This window comes from Orbilia oligospora (assembly GCF_000225545.1).
Source record: "Orbilia oligospora ATCC 24927 unplaced genomic scaffold scaffold00080, whole genome shotgun sequence".
In the NCBI taxonomy this organism is placed as follows: Eukaryota; Fungi; Ascomycota; class Orbiliomycetes; order Orbiliales; family Orbiliaceae; genus Orbilia; species Orbilia oligospora.
In genome coordinates, this window is record NW_011645637.1 from 407,335 (window position 1) to 425,580 (window position 18,246).

At 44.7% G+C, this 18,246-nt stretch overlaps 3 protein-coding genes across 3 annotated transcripts; 1 reads left to right on the plus strand and 2 right to left on the minus strand.

The window, feature by feature from the left end:
• Positions 1 to 1,469: 1,469 nt before the first annotated feature.
• On the plus strand, positions 1,470 to 2,414 carry AOL_s00080g116 (uncharacterized protein; the record flags this gene model as incomplete). Its single annotated transcript, XM_011124491.1, has 1 exon — positions 1,470 to 2,414. The coding sequence occupies one exon, from the start codon at positions 1,470 to 1,472 to the stop codon at positions 2,412 to 2,414; it is 945 nt and encodes a 314-aa protein (XP_011122793.1).
• Positions 2,415 to 3,164: 750 nt separating this feature from the next.
• AOL_s00080g117 (uncharacterized protein) lies at positions 3,165 to 5,109 on the minus strand (the record flags this gene model as incomplete). The annotated part of the gene is made up of 3 exons (XM_011124492.1): positions 3,165 to 4,744; positions 4,836 to 4,943; positions 5,013 to 5,109. The coding sequence occupies 3 exons, from the start codon at positions 5,107 to 5,109 to the stop codon at positions 3,165 to 3,167; spliced, it is 1,785 nt and encodes a 594-aa protein (XP_011122794.1).
• A 6,727-nt stretch (positions 5,110 to 11,836) lies between these two features.
• AOL_s00080g118 (uncharacterized protein) lies at positions 11,837 to 16,597 on the minus strand (the record flags this gene model as incomplete). Its single annotated transcript, XM_011124493.1, has 6 exons — positions 11,837 to 12,793; positions 12,852 to 13,483; positions 13,532 to 15,853; positions 15,922 to 16,171; positions 16,248 to 16,307; positions 16,394 to 16,597. 6 exons carry the CDS (start codon positions 16,595 to 16,597, stop codon positions 11,837 to 11,839), a joined length of 4,425 nt encoding a protein of 1,474 aa, XP_011122795.1.
• Between the last annotated feature and the right edge of the window lie 1,649 nt (positions 16,598 to 18,246).

The following is an 18,246-nucleotide window of genomic DNA, read 5'->3' on the forward strand; positions in this document are numbered from 1 at the left end:
ATTCATTTGCGCGATTGAAGGTCTCAAGTCGCAGGCCGCCAAGGACGGGTATCCGGAACATACAATCCTGAAATGAACACGACGGTCGAAAGGTATCTCGGTCGAGCTCTTGGTCTTTCTCAGCATCTCACGGTCCGAACATCTTTCCAGGCCGGCTACGGGTTTACATCCTCCGGCTGGGCAAAAGAAACTTTCGAGCGAACAGGCCGATCGAACAGGCCGATCGAACGAGTTAGATGCCTAAAGCTAGGGCGGCACGGCAGCTTGTCCGATCACGGACCGAGAAATAGAGCACGAAAGAGCTCTCATCTTAAGGGAGGAGAAAGACCCGAGTTCTCGCTCGTCTCCGTTCGTTCGTTTGTTCAATAATATATCAGCCCATGTTGACCAAAAACGAACATACACGACAAGAACCCCCAAGCATTCTGACCAAGCATATCGTCTCAATCAATCATCTTAAACCCTGACCACCATTTTCAACATGCAATGCATGGTGTACTTATGTTCAGGGGGCACTTGATATCAAATTTCAAGGCCTGCCCGCTGGCAAACTCGAAATGCCGTCGCTACGGTTAAGCTTAATCTTTCGCCCCTCCACGCCCAGCATTTCGCCATGCCTATTGCTTGTTTGGCTAAATTAGCTAACCGAAATCAAGGAAAAAGTTGAGTGGAGACAGGAAAAGGATGAACACATAGACGCCTATTTTCTATGTGCACGCATGCTTTCCCCGCATCATCATTACGGAGCTGCATCTGCCAATTGGTGGTTTAAGCATGGGTTAATATAAGATTTTGGGGGGCTGCTTTGTTAACTATTGGCAAAAGTGGACAAGGCCCTGGAATTCAACCAGCAATTTTTGATACGTGACCTAACAACCACTACACCATAATATATCATAGGATTCTCAAAATTGGGGAGCTCGAGAGAGGAGAAGGAGGAGGGGAGGGAGGGGGAGGGAAGAAAACTGGTGCGCCCGGGCGAAGCATATATAGAGCCTTCCCTCTCGGACTCCCTTTCTCCTACCACATATCTCTTTCATGTAGTCTAGTTCTTCCAGCTTATATACCAAAGACTGACCTACGTACTAACCAAATTCGATTATTTTCATTATCGTTGTGGTCTTATGCTGGGTTGATATTAATCAGCGCGATACCGACGTAAAGCGCCTGGCCAGCCATAGCCGTTGGCGTCCGTCAACGTTATAACCGACTACAAATTCTTATACCCCGAATCGAATATACGTCTCATAGAAAAAATTATATTCATTCGAGTTGAATTTAAATATTTCAAAATATTTTTCTTTTCAATCTTCTCCATCCTTCCCACAGCTTCTTGCATATTTTTCAAGCATTCAAAGCCTCCCACATCAATTGGTGTCGACTGCCTCGAGATATCATAATAGGCAGGATCCCTGCAAGTACTATATCCAACACAAAGCTAGAACTCGAACTGGTATCAATATTATATCATGGCCTCGAGCTCGAGCATATCTGCGACTTCTACAGTTCTCAACCTCCCAGAACTGCTTTCTCCAATCCTCTTAAACCTTCCGTTCGAAGATATCCTTCGTGCTCGTCAAGTTTCCCAGCACTTCAAAAATGTCATAGACACCGATCCAGAGCTTCTCTGGGACACCTGGCGCAGTCCTACCCCTCCAACCTCAGCCCGCAAGCATCTCGCCTCTCAAATCCCTGCAGAAGATGCACCGTACACCAACGAAATCAGCTATTTTGAGCCATTCCGTCCGTTCTTCGAACGTACACTAATTAATATTGACGAATGGACCACAGAACCAAATCCAGCATCTCCACCACTTCGTATCCTTCAAAAACAATTTATTAGAAAGTCACTGGCAGACTTTATTGCCAAGAACGCTGAAAATCTGGGAGGCTTTTACATTACTCGCCCTCCACTCAAAAAGATCGAGTCGAGCATCCGGGTTATAACAGCCACATCGGGTCGTCGTTCCAGTCTTCAGAGTACCTTGGATAAAGGTTTCACAATCACCAATGAATCGGGAATTACGGTGGATGGTTATTTGAAAGCTCTACTGGATTGTCTCGAGACAAGCTGGGGTCATATCACTTTCGTCCAACCTCCTCCTCCAAAGTATATCCCACCAGGCGAAGAAACCGGTGATTTTATGGCAAATCTCAGAAGGAAGCATCGTCTGGAAGCCACACTTTTTACTATGAAAAAGGAATTCTACGACGAAGATGACGAAGCTGATGAATACTATGAAATTGATGAAAACGGTGAAAGAAGGAGGAAGCATAGGTTGACTAGTCGAGAGGAATGGGAAAAGGGAGCCATGAGTTCCACTCTAATCATCAAAGTCCATTATACTGTTCTACCAGAGCCGGTCAAAAAGGAAGGTTTGTTGACCGGATTGTGGAAGAGGGTTTTTGGATGACCACATGCCCTTATTCTTTGCATTCATATTCTTTGCTTAAACGGGTGGGCGTATTCCTCTTATTATCCTTTTTTTTTGGGTTATTTTTTATCTATTCTTTCCTTCTGGCATTTTCAGCGATGGTCTAATTACTGGGTTACAACTAATGGGTTTCTTTGTTTCTCTCCTTTTTCTTTGATGGGTTTTATTTTTTTTTTAACTGGGATTTAATTCTTTTTATACTTGCTGGACTTTTCCGCAGAACGGCGTTTAACGAACGACAGACACTAGGTTATTTCAGCACGGACGGCATTGCTTTTTCTTCTACCTAATATCAAGGAAAGTCGCTGGGTTCTATGTATTTGGTACTTTGCTGAAATGAGCTAGTACTCACAGCCCTGGGGACTTTACACTTTCACGCAAGTCTCCTTATCGGAGACTACATGTACTCTACTCTGAACAAATAGCGTTATTATTACTATTACTATTCTTAGTGACCGCCTAGGTGGGTATTCAGGTACTTGTCAATAATACATATTCCTCATTCTTATGAAACTACTAGCAGTCTAAATTCGTCACTACGATAAAACTACACCGTCATGTGCACAAAAAAAGGAACCTGTCTCAATCTGTATCTTACCTAAACGGCCAGGCTATTTGGGGATCTCGAGAAAGAAAGAAAGAAAGAAGAGGGAGGAGGATAGGGATAGGGATAAGGAGAAGAATAAAAGATCGACTCAAAACCCTCAAATCTCGATCTCAATATACCTATCATTGTTCCCCGACACTCCCCATACTCAACCGCCTCCTCCGCCCCTTAACCTTCTTACACTCCCCCTCTAACTCCTCTTCTAACCTTCCTTCCTCCCTCTCCGGCTCTATGAATTCAATGCCCCTAACCCTCTCCCCATCGATTACCTCCGCTTCATTCTCCTCTTCTCCCTCATCACCGCTACTCTCACTGCTCTCGCTACTACTCTCCTCATCAACCCCATCTCCCTCCACCAACTTCGGGATCCAAACCCACATCATCACCGCCACAATCGTCAACCCCACCCAGGGAATAGTAGTCCACCCGCTACTCCTCTGTCCCAAACTAAACATCCACCCAAAGGAACTAGGCCCGGCAGCCCTCCCCATTGCCGCAGTACTAGTAGCAAACCCATTAAGAGTTCCAAGAACCCTTATCGAACTCGCTGTATTTGTAATCAATATGGTCGAACTAGTAAATGCAAAAACTCCTGTAATCGATTTCAACAAAATAATAACCGACCAGGATGCATATAACCATTTTTGGGAGGTGATTGGTAAAGTGTATGGTGTTACGAAGTATATAAAAGGATAAACCGCCGCCGATACCGCTAGGAGTTTTACACTACCGTAGTGTCTGGCTATGGGTGGGTATAATAGGAATTGAAGTAACATGGTGATTATAGCGTTGACGGAATAGATTAATCCGATCTGGGCAGTTGATAAACCGAAGCCTCCTGGTATATGGAAGGGGAGTCGAATGGGGTCTTTGGCATTCGGTGGCTTGGTAGAGAAGAAAACTGGAAGAATTGAATCATAAGAGACGACATGGATGGCGATTAGGAAATAAAGAACAATGTTGTAAATCGATTGACGCGTTAGAACTTGAGACCATGGAAGTGGTGCGTGCGGATGGTGGGTGTGGTGGGCTGCAGGGGAAGAGGATTTAGTTGTGGAAGAATAGTTGTTAGACTGGGATGCCAATGGGGCTGTTTCTTCGTCTTCAGGTATAGGCGAGTGTTTGCGTGCCGGCTCAGTAGAAACAAACCAAGTAAAAATAGAGGATAAGAAAGCCTCGATTTTCTTGCCGACTTCGCGACCGGGGTCATAACGGTGACGATGGCCCACAAGAGTTTCCTCGAGAAATAGAGTCCCGAAGACGAGAGCCATGAAGAGTATCGCCGCCGTAAAGATATTCGGAAGGGCAAACGGGTGCCGGTCGAAGAAACTACCTTGCGGGAAAATTGACGGGTAGTTCTTGGCGGGTTCACTAAGGAAGCCACCAATAATCGGACCAGCTATACTTCCTATGCTCCATGTTAAGGGGAGTAAACTGAAAGCTTGAGGCTGAAGTTCTCGTTCAGGGACTAATTCTGCAACCACGGTTCGCAAAATACCAACGTTGCCATTCAGAAATCCAATACAAGATCTTGATATCATGGCCATTGCAATGCTATTCGAAAATCCGAATACAAGAACTGACGAGAGCATGCCCAATATACCGCACAAAATAGCAGGTTTTCGACCTATACGATCACTGAGACGGCCCCATGCAATTCCCGTCATACATTGTGCTACCGAAAAGGAGGAAGCTGTGAGGCCTGTTTTTAAATTAGTGTTAATCTTTTGTTAGAAAATACTCCTCTCGATAATTAATAGCAGGCCAATAACAGACAAAACCCGACGACATACCAACCCAAAATCCGACATCTGGCTCTGGAACGCCGAAGCTACGAACCATCTGAGGAAGATATGATAGGATGCTCGTCAAGCATATCGGCTCTGATAGACGACATATTACTTTATTCGAAAACTCGAGGTTAGTAAAGCAGATGCCGCGGCTAAATGATAGCGAGAAGAGCTACTCACCCAGGACTGACAACTGTTTAAACGGCAACTTTGGGTTCGGTCTCTCATCCTCGCGGACTATTAGAGGGGTAGATTCATCTGACGGCATCTTCGGCATCGTACGTTTCTCTCGTCTGCTCCCTTCTACTTCCTTCTAGTCGTCAACAGAAAGCGATTATCATAAACTCATGGAAGCCGAGAGCTGTGAGTCAGTACAGTGGTGTATAAAAAAAGGCGTTGTCGTTGGGGAAATGCAACAGAGCGGGCGATTTCTTAGTCAGCCGAAGATGGTGTAGTTACGGGAACCTCGGATAAAAAAATTTAAAGCTTCAAGGGACCTCAATCTATGAGTCTAAAAGGAAAATTCTGTAGATGGTCTAAAAACTCTTCTATCTACAATTCCCGATCGGTCATGAAAATAATATTAATAATGAAGAAGACAAATCGCCTTCGCGAAAAAGTTATCAATTTTTACGCAGCAAACTTTCAACTTTTGTTACGTTTGATGTTGGATGATTGGGGGTGCATGAAGCGAAAAATAATTCAGTGGCGAAAGAAAGCGGGCGGGTTCGAAGTATTTAAACCAACTGCAACGGAAGGAAAAGATGTAGCATCGTGCACGTCATGTGCTTCGGGCAAGAAGATCTTTGAAGAATGTACCCTTCTTCTTCCCATTTTCGCCATGGAGCGGAGGGTTGTAGCGCACTAGACCGTCATGGTCTCCTTCGAAATCCTGACCGAACTCGACAAACAGCAACGGGTCGTCTCTAATATTGACTTTCCCTGGCCAGACTCCACTGATTAAGCATCTGAACCAGCCTTAAGCCTGGACAGGCGACAGAAAGGGTGTTAGTAGCAGCCCTTTCCGTGTGCATAAAAGGTATGCAAGTGCTCGAAAGTTGGGCGGCGGGCAGCTAGGGCTGGAGGCCAAGATCTGACATGCAGCTAGTATGATTGGTCGTTTAGTGCTCGGTTAATACTCTCCTGGCTGCCAAATTCGATGTTTATGCAGAAGGTCGAGTATGGCTTAAGTATCAAGATATGCATACTCTTATCACATTAACATGTTTTCGGCTTTTGTAATATATACATGCATTGAGCATACACACGGCAGAATGCTTATCGATTCTGATACTATACTTTATCGTTATAATATACTTGGTCTGCCTATATTATTACTTATTAGCGGTACTTCAAGACAGATCAAGGAAACTCTGAGGCAGAAAACACCAAAGACGATGGTGCAATCCTCAGATGAAACATGGGGATCCGCAGAGCTCCCAGGTGGAATACGATAAATCAACTGTCACCTGCACATTTTTTCTGCCGTGCGAGGGCTAATGGGGTGGGTCTCGCAGTGTCTATTATGCATATTAAGTCAGCGGGACGGGATGGGATTCCATGAAACGTCCAAGCGAACCGATCGGAGCTTAAATTCGAGTTGGAGGTACCTAGAAGATTTGCACATGTTCACGAGTTCGAAAATGCAGTCGTCGCATTATAATATGATCACTATACCTCATTTCTCATATTTCCAGATGTCGAAGAGGAGGAGAGGTTATTGATATCTTGGTATCAAAAATATATATCTGGTTATGAAATTTATTATGCACCGGTCGCATAACTGTTTAGGGCCCGCAAAGGGTTTAGGTTCAGCTCTTAAGCTAGGGCTGTCGTGTACTCTTCTGACGAAATAGTGTCCGCCGGATTAAATAGAGATCTTCTGGCCATTTCTTACAGGGACTAACTATGCTAACATAGTGTCTTGAACATTGTTCGAATTAGCTATCCGGTCGGACTCAAGGCTAGAAGGATTTTTTGAATATTGCATCTTGGGCCGCAGCTGAAAGGTTCCCTTGCTAGCTAACTCACTGTAGCATTAGTGGGCCCTAGCTTCATATAACATCACGTCGTTTTTTTTGCTTATAATCCTCGGACCAGTCCCAGATTTCTAGGAAGATCGAATCAGCTTAAAATTCTTACTTTTTATTTTTTTATTTTTTTATATTTTTTTTTATCAGCTAATTCAGAGCTTCCGGGTGTCTTCGAAGTTGCTTAGATCACTTCGAATTCTGTTGCCGCTGTTGGTTTCCTAGAAAAGAGATGTCTGCAAGGAGTATTCTGGTGAGAAGACCCAATTCATGTCGGAGCAATGAAAGCAAGGATGGCACTGCATTCCTCTTATATCACGCAGGATGTGGGCTATGGACCTTTCGCGAATTTAACTATAAAAGAAGGCTCTTCGGACAACGTTAACCCTCATTTAATCAATGCATTGGGATATCCTCTTACAAGACCAATATACATACTTGATAAATATTAAAACATCTTCACTTTCTGTCAGCTATATATATATAGCTACGCAGATGGTTGAAATTTGCCAGAAGTTAAATCCACGTAGACTACGTAACGGTCTACCTATAAATGTCACACAATTTATACGAGCAAACGACTTTCTCGACCTTTTGTATATTGTACACTTGTCAGCGTTTACAAGCACTAATAATTTACTGTATTGGAGTCGAAGAAACATGTTGTATTACTTGCTCTAACTATTGTATCCCGATATGGTCCCTGAATGTCTAAAAGAATTAAAGATGGTCGCCAGATAGACCAATATCTCGGAGCTAAGATCTATAAGACACAGCCTGACGCGGGAAGATAAGCCAGCCAGGGAGGCGTTCATGCACCACGGGACCCATAATTACTTATCTTGCATGAAAGGGAGATTCGATTCGATTCCCGCACCGGCCGGCTCGAATCGAAACGAGGATTCTGTGGTGAGGGGTTTGGTTGGTTCGCTAAAAACCCTCCAATTACTTGGTTATAATTCGTTCTTTTAACCTTCATTGGACCCTTCTTTCTCCAGATTTCCGTCCCAAGTTCATAGACGGCTAACGGGTCGTGGTTTTGTTAAATACAATTGGATGAGATGGAAATGGATGTATCATGATGGTGATAGTGAAAGAAGGTTGTTGTTACAACGTTATTGTTTTTGACGCACCCAACACGAGCAACACGAACTGCTCAGCCAAAGCCAAGGCAGCGAACATAATGCAATAGCGAATATATGTTAACGCAAATCTACAAAATCTAATCGATGAAACGTTCACACTAAGGCGAGTATACATTGGCTACGCCTAGGCAACTATGTAAAATATGTATATATATTGGGAAATTAGGGATCGATGGCGACAAATACTGGAACTGCATTAATAGCCAATAGCTAGTATATATAGTCCCCGCTCGGACAAGTTAAGCCAAACGTCAAAAGTTTTAAACTGTAGTAATATAGGCTCATATATTGACCAGTTAGGAGGAGAAGACTCAATTAATATAGCTAGTCGCATCATAGACCCTGGCTGAGTTTATCGAAATATATGATTCTTGGGTATGCGCGTCGAGGTTTTTTCTTCTTCTTCTCAAGTTTATGGCTATTATTTTATTCGATATATAGCACAACAGATAGAATATGGCCATTGGCTTGGCGGGTTTACCGAATTCGCGAAAGCGTCTGGAAAGCTACTGGGGTTTATCACTAAGCTCTTCCATTATCACACCTTTATCGATCTAGTCAGAGAATAATGTTGCAAGGCCTACGTAATTAGTGTATAGAATTGTTAAGTAAGCTTCACTAACCTTGAGACCTAGTCTCGGCTTGAGGCTTAAATTAATTATACGTATATACGTATTTAGTACCATGTATGGTGGTTTGATTCTGGTAGAAGTCTCATCATATCTCGCCTTGCATCTCAATCTAGACCGATACCGTGTGAGAGTTCTATTGAGCCATGATTGAGAAGTAAACAGCCATATTAACTATTAGATATGATGCTGTTAATCTGCTGCCAGAATAGAGGAGCTTTCGTAAGTTATACTAAGTTGTCTATAATGAAATTCTAGTCTCTTTCACGCAATCTCATATATACAAGACTACACCGGCCGGCTTGCTGGCAGAAAACACTGAGCTTACATGCTTCCGCACACAATAATACAACCATAACAGTAGATTCTTAAATCTCCCCTGGAAGTGATCAGAGACAAATAACACGAGATAAATATCTATGTGAACCGCATAGATGTCCCTTCGCCTGACCGAGTGAACACTATCACAGGTCTCGGACCTCGAACTCCACTAACAAACCCCACTTTTTTAATACGCCACCAGGACTTTACCCAGCCTTATATAACAGCCATCGCTCTAGCGACATAATACCTTAATCCGATCGATCTTAAACTTCCCGGATCCCAGTTCCAAACCTTCAAGGCATTAGCGGCGGAAGTCGATCTGTCGTTTATCTTTTATGCCTTAAGCTTATGAACCCAGTTCCTGCACGGCGTATATCTATCTCGTAACATCTCCCTGTATTCGGGGACATTCCTAGAAGGTCCTCCCAAACATTCGAGTTCCCCGGCCCGGTATACCCCAAAAAAAAGGGTTTTTCTTAAAACAACTGTTTGTTCACACTTGGCACTAGGCACCCTCCCGGGGAAAGATCTGCATTGAAGAACAGAAACCGTTGGAGATATCATTTTTTTTTGATTCTTGAACAATCCTGGATAGACGGAATAGAGTATTGGAGCCGAGCCGTTCGACGAAAAAATTTGTGTCGGTGAGCGCATTTCCGTTGTTATTTCTGTTGTCTAATACCGTCAGTACCCATAACCTTGTCGTATTCCCAACGGGATAGATTGAAATAAAAGAACATAAGTGGATCCCACTCGAGATCGAGATCAAGAAGCTAGCTGAAGAGAGGGGAAGGAAAGGAATACGAGAATATTCCATTAATTGAAGGCAGTTCAACCCGAGATGCAGATTTCCATGGATCCAAAGCATGCAGATGGCCAGATGTCTATCTAAACATCACGGGATTAATTGGTAGGGGGCGGGATAGATATCACACGATATTTACATACAAAACATTGAGGTGCATTAGATCTAAACAAAAAGTTAAAATTTTGATAAGGGCAATGTAATCTTTAGTGTCGATCCCCGGGTAACGGATCGAGGCTGATCCACTGTCCGTTATGTACATCGCAGAATGCTTCCAACCCAGGAAAGAAGGCGGGCATGTATGAAACATTCGAAACAAACTGCAGCTGTCATCATTTTTTTGTTTATCTGCATGCACGTACATACGTACGTAGTATACTAGCGTAGACGTCTGAAGCTATTAAATTCACCGTGCACACGGCGTTGGGTTCTGTAACAACATGGATGTTCCCGGCCCGTCAATTTTGTTCGTTTAAGGAACAAGAAAAAGAAAAGAAGGACTTAAGGAACGGAAATGAAAGGGCAACAAAAGGGGATTCAGTATTCGACTTAGTTATATCATTAGGTAAAAACTTCAATATGCAGACCTTGAGCTGAACGGCCTCGTACATGCCTATCACTGAAACAAACGGTCCTCCGTGTGCGAACTGCTGCGTTGCTAGTGTGGTAGAATAACCCCCTGTGCTGACCAGGTGTGCCATTTAGATTTAACGGATTTTAGCTATTCACGCATTGGCCTTCGCACCTGTTCATCTGAATAGAGTTATATTCCAGACCCTTTAGGAATGGCTTCAATACAGCCACGAGTTATCTTCTTCGAGATAAGATTGAGGGTAAAAAGAAAGGAAGGACGGCATAACATACCTCGTCTCGACTTGCATAAGTATAATTACAGGCATCATTTGCAAAATCTGCAAGCCAAAAAATCTTTAATGTAATGCTTCGGCGTTGGAGCCGGTGAACTGATGTCTCAGTCTTCTAAATGTGACACAGACCAATCAAGGCCGAGCTGTGTCATACATGCCAGGCGCTAGTTTTGCATCTCATCTGCCCTGAAAGTTTGTGATACCCACGCTTAGATTCGATCGTGAGGTATATTTGTTGATGCATATTGAATTCAAACGAGGCCAGAAAGGTCAGTGCTCTCAAGCCTTAACGGACTAGTCAAGGATTCGAATCAAACCGGAGACTAGCTCCAGCCAGTTATTTTATCTGGTATTATCAGACAAGGATTAGGTATCGTGATATCAAAATGAACTTGTCACATATTAAATAAACCGGATCTAGCCTAGGCTATCTTATCAAGATTCCTTCAACTCGGTTCACAAGCTAAAGATTTGTGCAACCATAATGACTAATCACATCAAGGCGGGCCCGAAGATGTTTTCGCCTAGGGAGGTTGCACTCGAGCAACTGAGGACCCACTTGACGCCTGACAGGGCCTGAATGTGATGACGCACAAGTGCGGAGTATATCCTCTAGTGGCTAGAGCGAATAAAAGAAGAGAATGATACCATTCTAATAATTCGTGTATGCTATGAAAGAAGTTGATGAAGTACAATGGTAAAAAACCTGATAGAACGAAAAACTAGAAAACACGGCCCACAAATTCGAGTTCATTCCAAGACACAATGGCTACGAGGCTGCATGCGAGAATGATGAGACAAGAAAGAGAACAAACAAGGCGCTCAACAGTTTTGAGCTAGCTTTTGCGAAAAAGAAAAAGAAAGAAGGACGGAAGGAAAGGAAGGAAAGGAAGGAAGGAAGGGAAAAGTATGTACTGAGTAAGAGGGGAACGAGAAATGCAACCGGGTATTCCAAAGGCAATGAAGAAAACAGCAATAAGGATAGTTAGTAAAGTAGGAAAAAAAGTGTATCCAAATCCAAACCCCAGCGACCCCAGATTTTCCCCCCAATCTTCAAAAAAAAAATAAAAAATAACCAATTAATCAACCGACTTGTGGCTGGCCTTCCTCTTCCCATCGTTGACCTCTCTTTTCGTCTCATTGACCTCTATCGACGATCGCGGAAGAAGGCTATTGAAGCTAAAGTTCCTCAATGGCCCACCATTCTATGGTGGACTGTTGTTTCTGCTTCGCCCAAAGAAACTTTTGCGATGCGATGAATGCCTCGAACCCGGTCGATCCTCGTCTGATGATTTGAAACTCGTCTTGAACGTAATATTCCCAGCACCAACCGGAATGACAGTCTCTGAGGGTGACGAATTCTCATTCAGAATTAACAAACCTTCACCAAGTTTCTCGTCCTTTCCGGGAATTCGCGAGTCGTACCAGACTTCGACTTTAAAGGTAGTATCTGGAGTACAGGTATATTGTACCTTTTCATCGTTATGCCATTCGATAGAATTGCCATGGAACTTTTCGGTTGAACTTTTCAGGATATGCTTATCCTTGCCTTGCGGGATAACATGGACTCGCAGCTTCTGGCCGTCTTTGTATCCAGTGGCTCTGACAAGAGTGATATGTGCGAGGCCTGTATCAGGAAGAATGCTGGCACCGCTGATGCTCTTCTGACTTCTGTGGCTACCATATGGGTTGAGATTCACAGAGTCCCTATTCATAGAGTCCTTGCCCATAGAGTCTCTGTTTGGGGCTCCCATTCTCGGGGGCGAGACGCTACCGCTGCTGCGGCCGTCGTCCACGGATGGTTCGTTGACAGAAATACTATGAGAAAAGCTGCTAGAATCTTCCTCTTTTTCCTCCTTGTCTTTTTTGCCACGGCCGAAGACATTCTTGCCAACAAAGGAAGCTCCCTTAATGACACCGCCGCCAACTTTCGTAATACCTTTAATTGGTGCCCCAGCGACGTTCGTAACAATCTTACCAGGGACCGCGAAGGTGCCGCTGAATGTTGCAGTAGTATGTCTTTGGCGAACGACGTAGTCGGGTGTGAAAACGAAGCCGAGGCGGATGGACCCCGACTTCCCGTCTAGAGGAACAGTGGCAATGCTCTTGGTGAATGGCTGGACCTTTGTTAAGTCAATATTAGCAGCCCCAAGGAAGTCATCCTAGGCAGAGTTAGCTTAAAGTCCTATAGGTAAAGGTAAAACTACTATGTAAACGTACCTCACCAGCAAGATCCCAATCGTAAACCTTGCATTTGAATTCGGCAGCAACTTTGGACGGGATCTGAACCTGGAAGAACTCGTTCCACGCGGGATGAAGAGTTTTCTTCTGGACTTCAGTTTTGAACACCTTGTCTCCATTGAGCTCAAATATGACATATGGATCGCTCTTTCCGTTGCTGTCAGCTGCCGGAAGATCTGATCCATCCAAAACGTCGACGCGGAGAGTTCCCATATTTGTAATACTTTCTCTCTCGTCGAGCTCCATGAGAACAGGGATGTAGTTGAGAGTTACATTGACCTTGCTGACGCCATCTTTGCCCCTCAATGTTAGGGTAGTGGGTTTAGATAGACACTGTTTGAGGATTCTAAAAGTGTCTCCCTTAAGTTCTGCGATGATATCTTCCTTGCCGTCACCTTTATCTTTGTGGTGCTCTACGAGTCTGAGGGTAACCTTGGAGAATTCGAGTTCTCGGACAAAAGCGTCGCCAATCTCATCTACTTTACCCTTCTTCGTCCGGATCTTCGAGGATACAAAAGCTGGGAAAAGGAAGTCGTCCATCCTAAGCTGAAGGTAACAGTCGCGCTCTGTAAGATCCACATCGTGAATTCTGAAAACAAGTAGACCGGAGTCTATAAACAGTTAGTATCTCTAACAAAAGGGTTCGGAGATTGACATACTCTTAGAGAGCAGCTCGTCTGGTGTTAGCTTGATAGCCTCTGATTTCTTCTTCTGCGGCGCAGCGCCCTCGACTTCTTTCTCAGCAGCCTCCAACATATCAACTTCAGACCCAGCAACTGCTGGGGTTGTGGGAGTTGCGGCCTTGACTTCGAGGTCTGGGTCGGCTTCTTCAGCAGGTGACTCTTCCTTCTTCTCGGGTTCAGGTTCAGCGACGTTCATAGTTGGGTAAAAGGATACATTAAAGAAAAGAGTTCCCTTCTGTTGCCTTGATCGGTCCAAAATAAGGGGGACGGCTTGCTCTTTTCTTTCTGTATGTGCTAAAAACTCGCCCTCAACTTCCTCACTTTCCTTGATGTATGGGCCAACATCGAAATCGTATTGACCAAGTGGCCTATCCTTCCCGAGCTTTTCGTAATCCAGGACTTCAAGAGTAACTTTTTCACGGTTACTGTGGACAGGAACATAAAGAATTTCATCCCATTGTGGGTTGAGATCTTCCTCGAATGTAACGGACTTAGCCTTCTCAATGCCAGATAGGAGGATTCGAACATATGGATCTGATTTTCCAAGTTTTTCGACGTTACGAAGGTCCTTCGCGCGAACCAAATGGATACGGAGAACACCAATCGGCTTGATGTAACCACCGTCAGCACCAAGGTCTCCCTTCAGTGCAACCGGTCTCCACTGTGCCCTGATTTGGACCTTGCCAGTCTTGACACCGGAAAGTGGGAACCAGTCCTGTCCTTTAGCGGTTGCGTCGAGCATGTCGTTCAGTTTGAGTTGATAGAAACCAATTGTTGGATCTTCTGCTAAGTCTCGGGAATCCTTGATCATCAGACCAACTTTGCAGTGTGCCCTGTCTTTAACAATAATTTCGGTATGCTCTTCCCAGATCGGGTCGTTGCTTCGCTTGACAACCTTTGTTTGCTTGATCTTCTTGCCGTTGATAACAAAAGTAGCGTATGGAGAAAGCTGACCGATCATACTCTTGGTGTGATCCAGCTCCTTGGCTCTATGGATGGTGTATCTTAAGATGCCAGTATTCATTTCAGGTACGAGTTCAGTAGTGCCATCAGCATTCTTTGCACCTTCGAGCACTGGGAAGAAGCGGAAGTCACAGGTGATGAGGCCTCTGTTCTTTCCATTAGCAATGACCGGAAGTTGGACATTTTCCTGCTCCGGTTGACCATCTTCAAGGCTCTTAAGTGTGAATGAGGCAACGCCAAGTTCTTTGTCCTTGCGAATGTCGTTATAGTCAAAAACTTGTAGCCAAAGAGCATCGTTAAACGAGGTAATGATGAGATAAATGGTTTCATTCCACCTTGGGTTTGCGTTTTCTCTCTTGGTATGGGTCTTCGCGAGAACATCTCTGCCGTTGAAGCAAAGAGCAACATATGGGTCTGGGGTACCTGAAAATTTATCTGGATTCTTCAAACCTTGAGCGTTATGGATCGTAACGGCGAGGATACCAATAGCTGTGTCGACGGCAGCTCCGGCAAGCATCTGTGCGATATTGAGAGTGAAGACATGAGGAGCATAGAACATGGGTTTGAGATTGGCGTGAACCATATCTAAAATGAAGGTCTTTAAACCGGGCATGAGACCAATATCCAAACCAAGGAGATCACCACCAAGGGGCTTGCAGACAAAATCGAGTCTTGGAGGCTGCAAAAAGCAGACATCGACCTTCTCGATGTGAGGGAAGTTAATTTGAAGCTTGATCTTAACCTTCATTTCTCCAGAGCAGGCGAAATCCTCGACGATCACGGGGAGACCCTTGCTGGCAATACCCTTTCCAACACGAATCTCAAGAACAATCTTGGGGTTAATTCTGCTCTTAAGCTGCATCGAAGTCATATCAGAAGTGTCATTCGGGTTGAAGCTGAATTTCCAATCCATCTCGACAATGTCATCTTCGGTTTTGGGGTACGATCGAACATGCTCCAGCCTTGGAGGTTTGGTTCCCATGGTGAAAGTTTCCAATCGAAGGCTGTCTAAGAATGCGGGAGTGGCAGTAGAGAGGATTTGATCGACAGTATTGACAACGGTAGCAGCTAAGACAGGTTGGTAAATTGGCCAGAACTTGAGGATGAAGTTGTTGATCCACTCGAGACTCTCTGCGTCGGTAGAGAGTCTTTGAAGTGCAGTCTCTCTAATGAGATCATCACGAATATTTCGGCGAAGGCGTTTGATAGAAGTCCTATAGTATGTCATGCAAATTGCACAAACGATGATAACCCAGGCGATACCGCCACCGAATAAAGCAACGATCCAGCTCATGACACAAGCGCCAATGATGATTCCCGCATTATGATACCAATCTGAAACGGCGAACAAAAATGATTATTAGCGCTCTCTACATCAATTGACTGAATAGACGTCAACCTACCTCCGAAAAACTTATCCTCGAGTCTCTTTTCAAGCCAAGTTGTTTTGTCAATATCAAGCTCGTCGAGAGGGAGACCAAAATTAGCGCTCTCATCGACTACGGCTCCAAATCTTGGAGCCCATCCTGTTCGGCTCCATTCGCCGTCACCGGCCTTTGGGTGTCCATTTACATAACCGTCGGCTGGCTTCTCGCCCTTTTCTTGTGACTGTGGGCCGGCCGCTGGTTTGTCGGATTTAGGTGTTGATGCGTCCTAGGTTTCTGTGAGCTATGACGTCCGTTCGGAAGGCACGATGCGGCAGTGGGTTACTAATGATAAGAATACGTACGGGATCGATGATAGCAGCAGCTTTTGTACTCGGTTGAAGCTTGAGGCCCTCCGGAATTGCCTATGGGGTTCATTAGCCACAACGTGTCCCAATTTTTCGATAGAGAAAAAAAAAAAAAAAAAGGAAAAGAAAGATAGTTAGCATACCTTGCGAACCTCAGCTGCCTTTTCGGCCGGTGTTGCATTGGGATCAAACTTGAACGCTGGAGCCCCACCATCGATGGCCTCGTTCTTGATAGCTTCCTGAATAACTTCTCCCGACATTTTGACTTCTTGTGCTCTTGAAGGAGTGTCAGGAGGAGTAGCTGGAGTTTCTGGAGGAGGAACTGGCACTGGAGCTGGGGTTGCCATATTGCCGTTAGGCTCAACCCCGAATTGGGTTGAGAGGTTGAACGGGAAATTAATTAGTGCTTCTGTGGTCTTTTCTGCCGTAACACGTCGGAACAGTTAATTGCGGTTATGGACTGATAATGGACTGGTGATATAGATTGATGTCAAAGAGGAAGTCCTTACTCTTTGTTCTAGTCTGGGATATAAGATATGAGTATGGTCGTGGATTCTTCTTTGTTTCTGCTCTTTGAGCTTGTGATGTTGCTTTTGCTAGCTGTGATTATTGTGGGCTGAGGATGCCTCTCTAATTTTAATTGTGACGGAACCAACCAACTGAGAAACACCAATTTGAAGACAGATAGGCGGGGGGACTGGGCATCAAATAAAAACACCACCACAACTTCCACACATATCCCCGGAGAATTGATTTGATCCCAAATTGATATCTTCCAGGGCCTCAATAGCGAACTTCAAATTAAGGAAAGGCCACAGTAACACCTTGCTCTTCCGATGGTCGACGGACTAACTCGTTCGATTCAGGAATGTAGGCTCACACTAACCCTCCACCATGCCGGTCCACCAAATAGAAATCCACGCAACTTGGCCCCCGCACGACACCTACTCGATGTACGCCGTCTAAATAAGTGGGCAGATAACGGATGCAGAGATGCAAAGGCTTAATAAAAAAAACTCAATTCCTGTGCGCGCGTACATACATACAGAAGTGCCGACGGTGGGCTTGATATACAACCACAATGAACCAGGCAGACGTCTGTGAACTGTGTTCAGGCTCGTTAAATCAAGATCTTGGTTGGTCATGGCTTCCGGCGTCCAAGGATTTCGGTCCCACAACCCTGTTCATACTTTTCTGTACCTCGATCGTCTTTTCCGATCTGGTATGCCCGAACTTTCTTCCTTCCTTCATGTGCTACGCAATCTTAGTACACCGTACTAAAGAATTGTGTATGGACAGACGACAGAATGGCTGCATGCTTTGGTTGGTACTTTCATCCTACTGCAGCAGCAATTGGGTGGGAGGTGGGGAAATAAAACCCGAATCTATTGTCTAGATCCGCTGTTGAATTGTTGGGCTATACTTCTATCGATATGTCCCGCTTCAGCCTGTCCATGTCGACGCAATGTGCACATATCTCAGGTCTGCTACCCTTGTTCGTTGATGCAGCTTCTTCCCTGCAAGTTTGACGTAGACCGAAGTTGGTGGCATGACGAACAGCCGGTACTTCTACCCTTTAGTACTTTGACGCTACCTCAAGGTACCAGTTTCTGTCGCAAGAGGCTGGCGTAAGCCACACACTACTGTGCCTGTAGTCTGGAACATGCTTCGGTAGCTATCATTACCTCCGCCAATTGGATATCCCGACGACACCTGCAGAGCGAGTTATTTCTCTCACTTGCACTGAATATCAGTCATTTGTCTTAAGTCCGGCTTTAGTACTGCCTGGGCTCGCCTTGGACTCTACGTCATGAGCTCAAGTTTCACGTCTTTGTCATGTGATAAGACCACCTCAAAGTGAAACTTGTCGGGATACCACGAAATTTGGAAATTGGCATTCATGAGGGGTCGCTATCTAGTGCAGCTGTTGAAAATGGGACCTTCACCACTCTGATGGGTCCTTTTTAGTCAGCGTGTTGCGATTCGAGGCTAGGGG